General features: G+C 39.1%; 1 protein-coding gene across 22 annotated transcripts in view; it reads left to right on the forward strand.

The window, feature by feature from the left end:
* The window catches only part of TUT4 (terminal uridylyl transferase 4), a 130,626-nt gene extending 115,507 nt beyond the window's left edge, over window positions 1-15,119 (forward strand). For 7 of the 22 annotated variants that reach the window (XM_008967906.4, XM_063607558.1, XM_063607557.1 and 4 more), the window contains 6 exons: window positions 12-127; window positions 1,363-1,586; window positions 2,908-3,008; window positions 6,916-7,363; window positions 12,897-13,055; window positions 14,485-15,119. In XM_008967906.4, the coding sequence (XP_008966154.4) occupies window positions 12-127; window positions 1,363-1,586; window positions 2,908-3,008; window positions 6,916-7,363; window positions 12,897-13,055; window positions 14,485-14,573 (1,137 nt within the window). In that variant the 3' untranslated portion in view covers window positions 14,574-15,119. Of the gene's footprint in view, window positions 1-11; window positions 128-388; window positions 1,062-1,362; window positions 1,587-2,907; window positions 3,009-6,915; window positions 7,364-12,896; window positions 13,056-14,395 lie in introns of those variants that run through there. The other 15 variants (XM_063607544.1, XM_063607563.1, XM_063607583.1 and 12 more) reach the window with 6 other exon arrangements.
* The last annotated feature ends 1,293 nt before the right edge of the window (window positions 15,120-16,412 follow it).

Consider the following 16,412-nt stretch of genomic DNA (forward strand, 5'->3'; position numbering starts at 1 on the left):
TTTCTCCCTAGGAGTACTTCTTTGATTCCAGAGTATTAACAGATGGAGAACTGGCTCCCAATGATAGATGTTGCCGTGTGTGTGGAAAAATAGGCCACTACATGAAAGACTGCCCTAAAAGGAAAAGGTTGGCAAATGAATATATATCAACATTTTGAGGAAAATAAATGAGAGGCCAATTTGTAGCTATAATTATGTTCAGAAATGTTTAAGTGAGAAAGTTTAGGGTATTTAATTATACCTAAGGTAAATGTTCATTTGAGTGGAATTTTGTAATAGGGTAAGATTTGTATGTGGTATAATAGTATCTTCTAACATTCATTTGTTCATTTATTCATTAATTCACTCAGTTTTTTTTTTTTGTTTTTTTTTTTTGTTTTTTTTTGAGACGGCATCTCGCCCTGTCGCCCAGGCTGGAGTGCAATGGTGTGATCTCGGCTCACTGCATCCTCTGCCTCCCGGTTTCAAGTGATTCTCCTGCCTCAGCCTCCCAAGTAGCTGGGATTACAGGCGCACACCACAATGCCCAGCTAATTTTTTGTATCTTTAGTAGAGATGGAGTTTCACCAACATTGGCCAGGCTGGTCTCGAACGCCTGACCTCGAGGATCTGCCTGCCTTGGCCTCCCAAAGTGCTGGGATTACAGGCGTGAGACACCATGCCAGCCAGTTTTGTGTTTTTTTTAAATGAAGAACTGTTTATTGACACCATCTATGTGTTGGGAATTGTTCTAGGAGAAATAAAAGTGACCAAGACATTGGGTTCTTGCTGAGGATCTCACAGTCATGCAAACTGATAATTAAAATACAATTAATGGAATTCTTGAGATAACATGCTGTGAGCTATATTTATAGATCTTGGGGAATGTACATCTTCTATACTCCCTCAAAATATATCTACGAATTATAGTCTCCCAGGTTCTGTATACTGTAGTAGGTCAGGAAGATCTCTTTCTTTTGTCATCAAGTCTGGCCTAAAATAAAAACTTGCAACTTTTGAGACAGAACAAACTTCCAGTTTCCATCACTGCTATTTACTATTAAATTTAGTCAAGACACTTATCTTCTCTAAGCCTCAATTTCTTTTTAAAACTGGAGATAATAAATATCAACCTCTAAGGATTGTTAAAGGTTTAAGATTTGGTATTTTAAAAAATTTAATATAATATTGTTTTACAAAACTACTGGAAAACCGAGTTCCTGCCAAATGAGCAGGTGTGCCATAAATGTTTGTTCCCTTGCCTTCAAAAAGACGCATGAAATGATGGGCATGTTAGTCCTTTTGTTATTGTAAGAGTCCTGCATAGTTTGTTCTGTGACTCACTTAATTTACAAGTCCCTAGCCCCACATTATTGGTATCAGCAGTTTACTGTTTAGACTAAAGAAGAAAGACAGTGAAGAAGAGAAGGAAGGGAATGAAGAAGAGAAAGATTCCCGAGATGTTCTTGACCCCCGAGACCTCCACGATACTCGAGACTTTAGAGACCCGAGAGACCTCAGATGTTTTATATGTGGAGATGCTGGACATGTACGAAGGGAGTGCCCAGAGGTCAAGCTGGCCCGTCAGAGGAATAGCAGTGTGGCAGGTAAATAGAAAAGGCCAAACATAGTTTCTGGTAGAAACGAAGTCATTTATGTTGCTTGCATGCTAAATGACCCTAATTCCTCTCTGTTGCAAACCTAATTGTATGATTTTGGACCTTACAATTTCTTAAAGAGATAAAATTTAGACAATGAGGCTTTTACTTTGAATAGTACTTGGATAAGTTTATTATCAAGGTCTCCACAGTCTGTTGTATTCAATTATCTCCCTGTAAGTATGTAAGTATTCTTTGGATTTTTATTTTTATTTTTATTTTTTTGAGATGGAGTCTCGCTCTTGTTACCCAGGCTGGAGTACAGTGGAGCGATCTCGGCTCACTGCAACCTCTGCCTCCCGGGTTCAAGTGATTCTCCTGCCTCAGCCTCCTGAGTAGCTGGGATTACAGGCGCATGCCACCACGCCCAGCTAATTTTTAGACTTTTAGTGGAGACATGGTTTCACTGTGTTGGCCAGGCTGGTCTCAAATTCCTGACCTCAGGTGATCCACCCGCCTTGGCCTCCCAAAGTGCTGGGATTACAGGCGTGAGCCACCGTGCCCAGCCTATTCTTTGGATTTGAGTCAGATTCTTCATCTGTTTCTCTCACTAACATTCTTTACAAGAGACTTTTTTCCTAGAAACATATTGGAGAATTATATTTCTTCCCACTGCTGTTATGAGAGAAGGATACCTGTTCATGTTATATTTCACAAGGAATTTTGAGAATTAAATAGTAACCCAAGTAAGAGTTTATTAAAAAAAAATAAGAGAATATTTTAGAAGTAGTGATTTCCAGTTACTCAGATTCTTACTGCAGAAAGGTTTGTTTGTGTGTGTGTGTGTGTGTGTGTGTGTGTGTGTGTGAGAGAGAGAGAGAGAGAGAGAGAGAGAGACAGACTCTTGTTGCCCAGGCTGCACTGCGTGGTATGATCACAGCTCAGTGCAGCTTTGACCTTCTGGACTCAAGTGATCCTCCCACCTCAGCCTCCCAGAATACTAGGATTACAGATATAAGCCACTGCACCCAACCAGAAAGTATTTCTCAAATAAATATGTTGTCTCCTTTAGAAAAGCAGAATAACATTTGTTCTTGCTTCTAGGATCAGTGTTATTTTTTTTCTTGATCTGCTAGTTTGACAAATAGCTTTTAAAATTAAGTAGCTCAGTTGCTGCAAGTCCTTCGTTAATATACTTAAGGTTTAAAAGTCCAAGTTTATAAAATTGCCCAGATATTGGAGATTCTTTTACATAAGAAGGGAGTTTATTTATTGTCATTTCTCTGCTACTTTCTTATCTGTTGATTTTCTTTGTGATGCCTTCTCTTAGCAGCCCAGCTGGTCCGCAACCTTGTAAATGCTCAACAGGTGGCTGGTTCAGCTCAGCAACAGGGTGATCAGTCCATAAGGACTAGACAGTCATCAGAATGTGTAAGTACTCTGTCTGTGAATGTGTTAGTCTTGACTGATGATAGCAGTATCTTTAATGGGTGATAGTGTTTTCTCTCAGACTGGCAAATACAATCTTCCAGATTACACAGTGCTTTGTATACATGTCCTTGCTAGGCACATAAGGTGGAATGAGCATTCCTTTTGGAATAATGTAGATCTGGGTTTCTGTCTACAGAGAAGCTACTTAATTTACATGAGCCTACTCTTCAGTTGTACAATAACTACCTAATAAGATGGATTAAAAATAAGGTAATGACTGTGAGGTTTCAGACTTTGCTTAGTGGAAAAATATCAGTACCATTAATAAAAATAGACCAAAAAATTGAGATGTTTTAGGCATTTAGTGTTGTTAGGGCAATATATACATGGCATTTTGCTTGCATGAAACTTCTGTCTTCTCATAGCTTGACCTGTGGATACCTAGTGAAATACACCCTGTAAAAAAACAGTATTGAATGAGAATTCAGACTCATAAGTTTATTTTACTATCTTTTCTTTTTTTTTAAGATGGAGTCTCACTCCATTGCCTAGGCTGGAGTGCAGTGGCGTGTTCTCGGCTCACTGCAACCCTGCAATCCACACCCCTGGGATCATGCAATTCTGTCTCCATCTCCTGAGTAGCTGAACTGCAGGCAATACTATCACGCCCAGCTAATTTTTGTATTTTTAGTATAGACGGGGTTTCACCATATTGGTCAGGCTGGTCTTGAACTCCTGACCTCAGGTGATCCACCTGCCTTGGCTCCCCACAGTGCTGGGATTACAGGTGTGAGCCATTGCGCCCAGCCCAGACTCATAAGTTTAATATTGTTTGTTGAGTTGCTCTTAACCTTTGTGTAAATCTATATTCACCTTGTACTTCTTAATTAATAATGACTCTAAATAACACTCTAAATCTGACATAATATTCAGTGCTTTACACTTAGCAAATTTAATCCTTGGAGTGGCCATGTGAAGTGGTAGGTATTAGTATCATCAAATTTTACAAATTGGGAAACTGAGAATAAGAGAGTATAAAAATCAAACCGAAGTCTTTCTAGCATCAAATCCATTCACCGTTTAACATGCTAAATCTAATGTGATTTGTATTTTAGAAAAAACTTTCAAATATTTGAAGAATATTAGGGAGAATCTTTGGAAAACATTTAGGAAATTTTCCACCCTCACCTCAAACACTTGAATACCTATTATGTGCTTGATACTTTCATAAACAACAATAATCACATTTAATGTAGTTAACATTTGTTGAGTGTAAACTATGTGCTGTACATGCATTCATTGTTTGTGATTATAAAATATTTCAAAAGTACAGAAAAGTGTAGAAAATAAATCTCTATGTATCATTACCAGGCTTTAACAGTTTTTAACATTGTTATTTTAGCTTTATTAAAAAATCACCCTCAGTTGAAACCCCTGTACATTCTTCTTTGATCCCATTCCTATCTTAAAATAAAAGCTTCCTACCATCCTTCCCTTGCTACAGAAATGTATCTGCTATCTTGGACTTGGTGGTTATATGTTCCACATGCATTGTTCAGTTAATCTTCTCAAAAACCTGAGGCAAATTCTGATTATATTTTATAGGTAAAGAAACCGAGGTTTCAGTTTGCTTGCCTGAGGTCAATAGACACTTGGAATCAGAACGCGAACCCTCAGGCTCTCTGTCAGCAAAACTTATGCTCTAACCACTTTTCTATGCTGCCCTAATTTTCATTTTATGCTACTAGTCCTCACTTTTCTCTCACCCGTGCTTTCGGAAAGAGTCTGTCTAATGGACATTGCTATTCTGATGTCTAACAAAGCACGTCAACATGTCTAAAATATAGTTAATCTTTCCTTTCAACCCCCAGGACTTGCCTCTTCCTCCTGTGTTTTATATCTCGTTGAATGATCCCATTTTCTATCTAGTTTCCAAAACTTTTCCCTCTCCTTCAACCTCTATGTTCAGTCACTAAGTCCTGTTGTTTCTGCCTTAAAAAAAGCTAGGTGTTTGCCTCACTCCTGTAATCCCAGCAGTTTAGGAGGCTGAGGTGGGTGGATCACCTGAGGTCGGGAGTTTGAGACCAGCCTGACCAACATGGTAAAACCCCATCTCTGCTAAAACTACAAAAAATTAGCTGGATGTGGTGGCAGGGAACCTGTCATCCCAGCTAGTTGGGAGACTGAGGCAGGAGAATCACTCGAACCCAGGAGGCGGAGATTGCAATGTGCCGAGATTGCACCTCTGCACTCCAGCGTGGGCAACACAGCGAGACTGTCTCAAAAAAAAAAAAGTATCTCAGCCATTTGCTTCCCTCTATCCCTGTTTATGTTTCCTTAGCCTAGGCTACTATCATCTCCTAATCAGTCTCAACAGCCTTTTAGCAGTCTCCTAATCAGTCTCAACAGCCTTTTAATTTTTACTTATCTATTCATTCATTTTTGAGACAGCGTCTTGCTCTGTTGCCCAGGCTGGAGTGCAGTGGCACAATCATGGCTCACTGCAGTCTTGACCTCCCAGGCTGGGGTGATTCTCCCATGTCAGCCTCCAGAGTAGCTGGGACTCCAGGCATGCACCACCACACTTGGCTAATTTTTGTATTTCTTGTAAAGATGGGATTTCGACATGTTGCCCAGGCAGGTCTCGAACTCCTGAGCTCAAGTGATCTGCCTGCCTCAGCCTCTGAAAGTGCTAGGATTACAGTCTTGAGCCACTGTTCCCTGTCTCTCATCAGCCTTTGAAAAAAATTCTCTATTTTATTCTTATTAAACCAGGATAATCTTTCTAAAGTTCAGATTGATCATGTTCCTTACCTGTTTAAAACCCTTCAGTGGTTTACCACTGCACTTAGGATATAGTCTAAATTACAAGGCTTATAAGACACTTCATTGTCTTGCACCTATTTAGCTCTTCAGCCTCGGCCATTCCCCTGCCATTATATATACTCCAGTAATATTAAACTTCTTTCAGATTCCAATTACTTTAAAAAGCCATGTGTTTTCATACCTCTAGACCTTCAATCATATTGAACACTCTTCCTCTCCCCTTATCTCTCCCTTCTTGTATCAGACTGATTTCTGTTTACCCTGAGTCTCAGCTAAAAGATCACGTTTTCTAGGAAGCTTTCCCTGATTTCTCTTCTCTCCTTCTCCCAAAGTGACTTTAGGTGTTCCTGCTCTGGGATTTCATTATGTAGTTGACCCTTGAACAAAACAGGTTTGAACTGCGTGAGTCTACTTATACATGAATTTTTTCCAACAGATTGTGGTTGGAAAGTACAGTATTCCCAGGATGCAAAACCCAAGTATTCAGAGATCCAACTTTTTGTATATATGGGTTCTGTAGAGCTGACTGTGGGACTTGAGTACAGGATTGTGGGGGTCCTGGAACCAATCCCCTGCATATCCTGAGGGACAACTGTACACTGTACATTCTTTATCATAGTACTCATTATACTTATTATGATTGCTTATGTAATCTTTATCTGCTCCCTTCCTTATCCCCCTTAAACGTTGAGCTCCATGAGGGCATACATGTTGGTATTACATTTTTATTACCTAGAACAATACTTAGTACATAATTGACACAATAAATACTTGTTGAGGGACTGAATGAAAGTGACTATGAGATATTTAGATGGAAGTTTTGAGTTTGCAATAGGAAGTATGTGTTCTGCATGATGGGAACCATGTCTGGGCTCTCTTTTCTTTGGACAATAAAACAATTTGTGAGGCAATACCTACTTGAAAAGGGGGTTTGAGTACCTTGGGAAAAAGTAATTATTTGTTATGATATACATCATAGAGTTCTGTTTTATAAAGTTTTTAATTTTGTATTTTATCTCTACTTTTATAAAATTAAGATGTTTATAAATTAATTAAAAAAAAATTTTTTTTTTGTCTGCAGTCTGAATCACCATCTTATTCTCCTCAGCCTCAGCCATTTCCACAGAACTCTTCCCAGTCAGCTGCTATTACTCAGCCTTCATCTCAGCCAGGATCCCAACCTAAGCTTGGCCCACCTCAGCAGGGAGCCCAACCTCCCCATCAGGTCCAGATGCCACTGTATAACTTTCCCCAGTCACCACCAGCTCAGTATTCTCCCATGCACAATATGGGATTGTTGCCAATGCACCCTCTCCAGATCCCTGCCCCGTCCTGGCCCATCCATGGCCCAGTGATCCACTCTGCACCAGGCAGTGCCCCCAGCAATATTGGCCTGAATGATCCCAGCATCATCTTTGCACAGCCTGCTGCCAGACCTGTGGCAATCCCTAACACGTCTCACGATGGACACTGGCCCCGTACTGTGGCTCCAAATTCCCTGGTGAACAATGGTGCAGTGGGGAATTCAGGTAACCTTTCCTTTTCTTCTTTTTTATCTGCATGTCTTTTCTTCTTTTGTATCTGTCTGTAGAAACAATGTGAGGAAAAAGAAGGAAAGCAGTATTTGTGGAGGGGACAGTACAGGATTAGATAAAGATTAAGAATATGGGCTCTGGATTCAGACTGCCTGGATTTGAATCCTGGCCCTGCCATTTATTATGTAGCTTGGGCAATTAATCTCTTTGTGCATTGGTTTCATCTGTAAAATAGGCCATCTAACTCACAGGGATGTTGTAAATGTTAAATGAGGTGTAACACACATAAATGTTAGCTATTATTTTAGTATTTTAAAAAATTTTCACTGCCACTCAGTTTGGTGTATTATTTATTACACAGTTGATGAAATTGAAGAGTTAAGTAACTTCACTGTCTTACTGTCATGGTTAATAATGGTAGGTTGGCCGGGCATGGTGGCTCACGCCTGTAATCCCAGCACTTTGGGAGGCGGAGGCAGGTGGATCACCTGAAGTCAGGAGTTCGAGACCAGCCTGGCCAACATGGTGAAACCCCATCTCTACTAAAAATACAAAAATTAGCTGGGTGTGGTGGTGCACGCCTGTAATCCCAACTGTGTGGGAGGCTGAGGCAGGAGGATCGCTTGAACCCAGGAGGTGGAGGTTGCAGTGAGCCGAGATTGCGCCATTGCACTCCAGCCAGGGCGACAGAGCAGAACTGTCTCAAACAAAAAAAAGATCAAGGAAACCAAAAAAATTAATGATGGTAGGTCCAAGAGTTAAACGAATTTCTTTGTTCAAAACTGTGCTGCTGCATGCCCTAGACACTATTTTTTCTCAGGAACAATTCTTTAAAAAAGAAAAATAGTTTTTTTCCTGATATCTAAGTAATACATGTTCATTATAGAGTATTTGAGAAATAAATCATCTATCATCTCAATTCCTAGACATAAATACTAAGGAATATTTTGGTGTATTACTATTCAGTCATTAAAAAAAATTGCATATTTAAGAAAATAGTTGATACATGCTATAAATCTAGTTTTACATCCAGCTTTAAAATACACACACACACACACACACACACACACACATACACACACATACATATAAATATTTATACACACTTAAACATACACAGGCTGGCACTGTGGCTTACACCTGTAATCCCAGAACTTTGGAAGGCTGAGGTGGGCGATCAGTTGAGGCCAGGAGTTTAAGACCAGGCTGGCCAGCATGGCAAAACTCTTGTCTCTATTAAAAATACAAAAATTAGCCGGGTGTGGTGATGCATGCCTGTAATCCCAGCTACTCAGGAGGCTGAGGCAGGAGAATCGCTTGAACCCAGGGAAAGAGAGGTTGCAGTGAGTTGAGATCATGCCATTGCATTCCAGCCTGGGCAACAGAGTGAGACTCTCTCAAAAAAAAAAAAAAAAAAAAAAAATATATATATATATATATATATATATATATATATATATTTAGACAAAGTCTCAAAGTGTTGTCCAGGTTGGAGTGCAGTGGCTATTCACAGGCCAGTCTAGCACACTACAACCTTGAACTCCTGGGCTCAAGTGCTCCTCCTGCCTTAGCCTCCTGAGTAGCTGTGGGACTACAGGCACACACCACTGTGCCTGACTTATGCCCAACTTTTTAGTGATAATTATTTTTATCTTAAGAACTATTAGCACTTTGGGAGGCCGAGGCGGGTGGATCACAAGGTCAGGAGATCAAGCACATCCTGGCTAACACGGTGAAACCCCGTCTCTACTTAAAAAATACAAAAAATCAGCTGGGCGTGGTGGTGGGCGCCTGTAGTCCCAGCTACTCGGGAGGCTGAGGCAGGAGGATGGTGTGAACCCAGGAGGCAGAACTTGCAGTGAGCCGAGATCACGCCACTGCACTCCAGCCTGGGCGACAGCGAGACTCCATCTCAAAAAAAAAAATAAAAAAAACTATTATGGAAATTTTGAAACATACACAAAAGACAGTAAAGTATATAATGATCCCCCCTCCCCATTAACCAACTTTAACAGTTATCAATAATTTGCTATTCTTTTATCGGATTCCTAACCATTAAAAATATTTTTGACTTGACTGATCAAATCTCAGACATTGGATCAAATTTGCTTTTTAACTTCAGTTGTGTCACTTAAAAAAAAGTCATGAGATCATTGCCATACCTAGTATCATCTAATACCCAATCCTTGTTCAGTTTTTCCTGTTTATCTAAAAAAGTATATAGTTTTTTGAGACAGTCTCGCTCTGTTGCCAGGCTGGAGTGCAGTGGCACAATCTCGGCTCACTGCAACCTCCGCCTTCTGAGTTCAAGTGATTCTCCTGCCTCCTGAATAGCTGAGACTACAGGTGCGCACCACCATGCCCGGAATTTTTTTTTTTTTTTTTTTTTTTTTTTAGAGGGAGTCTTGCTTTGTCACCCAGGCTGGAGTGCAGTGGCACGATCTCAGCTCACTGCAACCTCCGCCTCCTGGGTTCAAGCGATTCTCCTGCCTCAGCCTCCCAAGTAGCTGGGATTAGAGGCGCCCACCACCACACCCAGCTAAATTTTGTATTTTAGTAGAGACGGGGTTTCACTATGTAGGTCAAGCTGGTCTTGAACTTCTGACCTCAAATTATCCACCTGCCTTGGCCTCCCAAAGTACAGGGATTACAGGTGTGAGCCACCGCGCCTGGCCCTAATTTTTGTATTTTTAGTAGAGATGGGGTTTCATTCACCATGTTGGCCAGGATGGTCTCGATCTCTTGACCTCATGATCCGCCTGCCTTGGCCTCCCAAAATGCTGGATTTACAGGCGTGAGCCTCTGTGCCCAGCCTAAAGAAGTATTCCTATTATCGATTTATTTGAATCAGAATTAAAACTGTGTGTTCGGTTTTTATATCTCTTTTTGATTTTTATCTCTCTTAACTGTCCTTTATAACAGTTGCTGCTTCTGTTTTTTTCCCAATATTAACTGTAAGGCACTGTAGAATTTCCCATATTCTGGAGTTGGCTGATTATGTCTTTGTGGCATCATTTAATGTGTACCTCTGTCCCTGTATTTCCTGTAAACTGGGATTTAGATTCAGAGACTGGATTAGATTCAGGCTCTTTCTGTTGGTAAGAATGCTGCTTGGTGGGTCCGTGTATTTCCAGTTTCCTCACTTCAGAAGGAACTTACTGTCTGGTTGTAACTATTTTAGTGACTTAAGATTGATCTGTGAGTTAGGTTTTATCAGCCTGTTTTACCCATTATCAGGTTCATCATTTTTACTTAATAGCCTTAGCTGCCATTGATAATTGTTGCCAGTATCCATTATTTTGCTATCTCCAGCTTCTTTTGGAACAATGCAAGTAAGGTATTTTGCTGAGCAAAAATGCCAGAATATGGTAACTTAATTAGATTTCTAAGATCAGAAGATATATGGCATACATGGTCCTTCTCATATATCATTCAACATGTTTATTGTGTATATGCCATGACATGCACTGTGATAGTCACTGAGTTATAGAATCATGAAGACAGACCCAGTGTTTTGCCCTTTGATGTATCAGCTCCATTTTTATAATTTGAAGTCTTCCATCCCCCTGCAACTTGTTGTTCTCAGTGTTTTAGTCACAGTGAACTAATTAATGTCCCACAAACATACTGTACTGTCTCTTACCCCTGGTTGCTTATCTGAGTTGTTCCTTCTGCTTGGAATGTCCTCTCCGTTACCTCTGCCGCTCACTCTCACCTTCTTCTGTGCTGCCTCAAAGCTTGGCTAACTCACTCATCCTCCATTTTTAAATTTAGATCACTTTCTTCAGGAAATCCTCCTTATTTTCTTAATATTCATATTATAACATTTACTGTGCTGAAATTGTCTGTTTACTCATCTGCATAACCCATTAGACTGAACTTCTAGAAGCAAAAAGTTGTTTTTTGTCTGTCATTTTCTCTCTAGTAGTGAGTTTAGTTTTCTCTTTAGTAGCCTGCCATGTTCCTGTTATATAGTATTATTATCTAATAAACTATACTTAATATTATTCATTGTATAGATACCCAATTCATAATTGATATTAAAGCTACAGTTACACTGTGTTGAAAATGGAAGGACTGAATGGAAATATATTAAAATAATAATCATAGTTGTATCGGAGGAGATTATTATGAGTTTTTTTCCCCCATTTTTCAAATTATCTTTAATGAGATTGTATTACTCATTTTATGGAAATTTTGGGTTATGAAAAACAGGCAAAGGGGATTGGAATATATCTTTTAAAAATACCCTTTTATGTTAAAACATCATTTCTCATTTGGTTATGACCTAATTCTGGATATACCGGTTTCACTTATTTTTGTAAACCCTGAGCCCTTCAGATTCAGCCCTTAGTTGTAACTTGGCTTTTATGAATTCACAGTGAACTAGCTGGTTTGCTTACCTTCTGAGAAGATTCAGCTTCTAAGAATGCAGTTCACACGGGCTTTAGTTTTTTTGCTGCCTACTCTTTCCTATCCCGTACTTAATTTGAGTTCCTGCTGGGAAGTTTAGTGAATAAGGGCAGTTATTCCCTTTTATTCCCTAGCACACTGTGACTCTGAATGAGAAAAGCCACCAGAATGATCCAGAATATAAACTTGGTACTGCACTTCGAAAAATGTACTTAAAGATACATTTTAAAGGGAAATAGAAAGATTTGGGGGGATAGTTAGCCATACAAAGAATAGGACTTACATTTTTTGAGTACCTACCTATATGCTAGCTCTTGTGCAAGCTACTTTCTTTTGGTTATCCAATTTAAACCTCATAATCTGAGGTTCAAAATGGAACCTTAGTAGTTTTAGGAAATGAGATTTGAGCTTAGACTTGTTTGGCCTCAAAGCCCAAGTTCTCAACCATTATGCCACAATGCCTCAAGCTTGTAATGGGATCTCCTTCCAGGCCAAGATATAATTGATTCTGGGATAGTTGGCATTGTCTTTAGGATAAAATCTTAAGTTCCTTTGCATGATGTACTAAGGTTTTTTGAAATGTATATCCCCACCTACCTGTCCCGCCTTTTCTCTTACCACTTCCTCCATCACTCCTGTCTCTATATTGCAGATTGTTGTGCAGTTCCCCAAATTTGATGTGCTTTCCTGCTTTCAGGCTTTTGTACATGATAACTCCTTCTCTCTGAAATGCCCCCCACCCCCTCCCTATTTTGCCTAAATTTTTCCTTGTTTTCTAGAACTCATATTAGTCAATCATCTTACGAAGACTGTCTCTAACCTTCAAAGACTGGATTAGCCCTCTCTTCAGAACATTTTGCCTGTTCTACTAGCAATTATTACATATTGTTGTGTATATATATATATATATATATATATCTTCTTGTATGTCTCTTATGAATAATTTGAGCAAATACCAATGCTTTATTCTTTAAAAAATTTGTTTGGTATTCTCTGAATTTAGCATAGTTCTTAGCCAATGGTAGGTACCAAATATATCTTTGTGGAATAAAGGGATATTTCAATGAATGAACTAATGTTTTTAAATGTCTTTTTCCCTCTTGTTGAAATGCAGAGCCAGGCTTTCGAGGACTGACTCCTCCAATTCCTTGGGAACATGCACCGCGTCCCCATTTCCCCCTTGTCCCAGCTTCGTGGCCTTATGGTTTGCATCAAAACTTCATGCATCAGGGAAATGCCCGATTCCAGCCCAACAAACCTTTCTATACTCAAGGTACCACTGCTTACAAATTAGTTAACAGGCTTGGGTGGGTTTTATTCTGGGATAGAGAGCCTTAGTGAAGGCCAGGATCTGGGAGTGAAAATTCATGAATTCAGTAAACATTTACTGAGAGATTATACTGTGTCAGATGGTGCTAGGTGCTTGTAAAACAAAATCTCCATTACTTGATGCACACTTTATTAGGAAAGCCAGACATGTTAAATAGAAAAGGAGTTTAGATGAATCAGTTAACATTGCCCTAGCAAATCCAAACAGGATGTGGATTTAAGATTATTACATCACAAGATTTTGACAGTTGAGCTAGATCTTGAAAGAGATGCAGGAATTTTTTTTTTGCCTAGAGATGAGAGAGGAGGAGGAGTATGCTTAGCTGAGAGATTAATATATGCAGTCACTGAGTTTTGCCTGGCATAATGAAGAAGAGGAGAAAATATTAGGGCTAGAGGACGGAGGTATATGGGAAAGATGGTGATAAGGCTAGAGAGGGTAGGCTTAGACCATATTATGGAGTTTGGACTTGGTTTACTGAGCATTGGGGACCTAATTAAAGGTTTTTAGTGGAACGAAGACATAATCAGATTTGTTTAGTAAACGTAGGACTTGAATGACCTTAAAATTTATTATGTTCTGCTGGTGCTATTGTAGTACTAATAATGGCTTTGACTGGGTAATGAATATTACAAAGAATTCCTAGAAACTTGGAGCATTTTATCTAACCTACTTGCCTCAGAGGTATTTGTTCTTATAGGCATTGTCTGAGTCTGGCCTTCAGCTCCTTGTTAACTTAGTTCAGAACACTTGGGTCAGAGTCAGTATAGTTAAACTAGGAGTTCAAGAAGTTAAAACAGGCACTCAGGAAATGCTGATTGAATGAAATGATAACTTAAAGGGGAAGTGCCTGGTATGGTCTCAGGCTTGTTATATTTAAGCCTTCTTAAACCACCCATATACTACTGGGGCATCCCTGTATTGTAGAGTGGCAGAGCCTTGACTGTGGTTGAGCTCTTCTCTTGAGCAAAGAACTGGGGCTGAAGGAAGTTACTATTAGTCATAAGCCCTTTTAGGAGGGAAGAGTCTGCAACTCTTTTCTAGTGGGTTTTTTCCCTTTGATTCCTCCTCTCCATCTTTCGTGTCCTCTCCTTTTTTCACATACAGGTATTTCCTTCCCTTCTTCATTTTTCTCCCCACCCTCTCAAATGTTTTGCAGCATGCTTTATCACCTCCTATTATATAAATAGAAAAAAAGAAAGCTAACTACAAGTTAATTCTAAGGTGTTGTCAGATAAACAGGCACAAGCCTTTCAGTTTCCTGTCTGTGTTGTATCCAACAGACAGATGTGCCACCCGTCGGTGTAGAGAGCGTTGTCCCCACCCACCAAGAGGAAACGTGTCGGAGTAATGCGAGTCCATTTTCTTTCAGCTGGTCTACCGATGCACAGCAACCAGCCAATCCTGCTGTCTCAAGGGTATCCGTACCTCAATGTCAGTTACATTCAGCAGAAAAAGTGACATTTAATGGAAAGCAAAACAAATCAGGTCCTGATTTAAAATTTTAACACGTTTAGATAGCTTATTTAAATTCTAAGACTGTTTTTACAGACTGTATTATTTGTATATAAATATGAACTATAGTTTTTACTAGTATCACCAAATTGAGTGATACAAATTTCATCTATTTTATTACCCTATTTTTAAGGGAATTTTATGTTTTGTTTAACCTTGATGAATTGTATAAAGAGAGAATTTAAAAAATTACATTCTTTATTTTCTATTAGCTGTATTCATACTTTGGTTGCTTCAGACTTTATATATTGTTCTTAAAAGTTAGGAAAGAATTTCATGTGTTTTAAATTGTCACTTCTATTCTTTACAGAACCTTGTAGTGCCAAAAACTTTTTTTAAAAGGTAAAAAAATAAAATAAAATTACAACATGAAGATTCAGATTTTTTTTCTTTTCCATACTTGTATATTGAACATTCAAACTTGAATGGAAAGTTGATTTTGTCTGTATTTGAAGTACTTCTATTTTAAGTTAATAAATCTTTTTGACAAGAGTTAAATTTGGTTAATCTGTTGTATAGATGATGGAAATATTATGTAACGAGATTTCTTTTAATTTCAGTGAATAGAGCATTCTAAATCACAGATTTTAGTTTTAGAGATTCAAGTATCATTTCATGTCCTTTATTTGGTTGGATGTTCACAACACCCATATGAGGTTGATAGAAGCAGAAGCCATTTCCATTTTATCTTTGAAAATAAAAACTGAAATGCAAAGCAGTCAGTAAATTCCAAAAAGCAAACTGACATGCTGGAGTCTGAATTGAAAAGTATTTGGAAAGAGAGTTTTAAAACACTGAGACTAATATTGGCAATTAGAGTGGAGGGAAGATTACTTTTTTTTTTTTTTTTTGAGATAGAGTCAGTCTCTGTCACCCAGGCTGCAGTGCTGTAGTATGATCTCGGCTCACTGCAACCTCTGTCTTCTGGGTTTGAGCGATTCTCCTGCCTCAGCCTCCCGAGTAGCTGGGATTACAGGCACGCACCACCACACTTGGCCAATTTTTGTATTTTTAGTAGTGGCGGGGTTTCAACACGTTGGTCAGGCTGGTCTCGAATTCCTGACTCAGGTGATCCACCTGCCTTGGCCTCCCGAAGTGCTGGGATTACAGGCGTTGAGCCACCGCACCCAGCCCAGACTGTATTCATTTTGAGTCCTATACTTCCACCTGGAAAGCACACTTGCCAAGATGATAATTATTTACCAGTAATACTTGGAATTATTATTGGGTATTGGAATTCAGACTCGAGTTGTTGGTGGCATAATGTTTTAGCTGTTTTAGCAGTGAGGTGAGGTAATTTTCTCTAACCCCTTAATTAGTCCGTCCAGTTGCCTGGGATTTTAGGCTAAATGATGCTATATATCTATTTGGAAATGTGCAGAGTAAGTAGATAAAAATGTAAGGACAGTGGGTCATCTTTGCTGTGCTTCCTCTGATATACATTACTTAAATAGGAGACTGCTTGGGCCCTTGCCATATTTTGCAACATGGAAGATATTTGAAACCTATTGCAGGAGGTTGAGGGTATTCATGCTGTATTTACAGCCCTGAGTTAAATATATTTACTATTTTTTTTACCTAACCTGAGTTAGGTATATTTACTATTTTTTCTTATTAAAGCGTCAGCATCCTTCAGAATCCTATTAAGTGGTGGACTTAAATCATTTATTAACAAGATACCTGACCCAACTATGCATTCATGTTAAAATGACTTGGAGCATTCAAGATTTAAATTAACATTCAATACTTCATGTCCTTCCACATCTTGGAGAACAGGTAATGACG

This window comes from Pan paniscus, chromosome 1, assembly GCF_029289425.2.
Source record: "Pan paniscus chromosome 1, NHGRI_mPanPan1-v2.0_pri, whole genome shotgun sequence".
In the NCBI taxonomy this organism is placed as follows: Eukaryota; Metazoa; Chordata; class Mammalia; order Primates; family Hominidae; genus Pan; species Pan paniscus.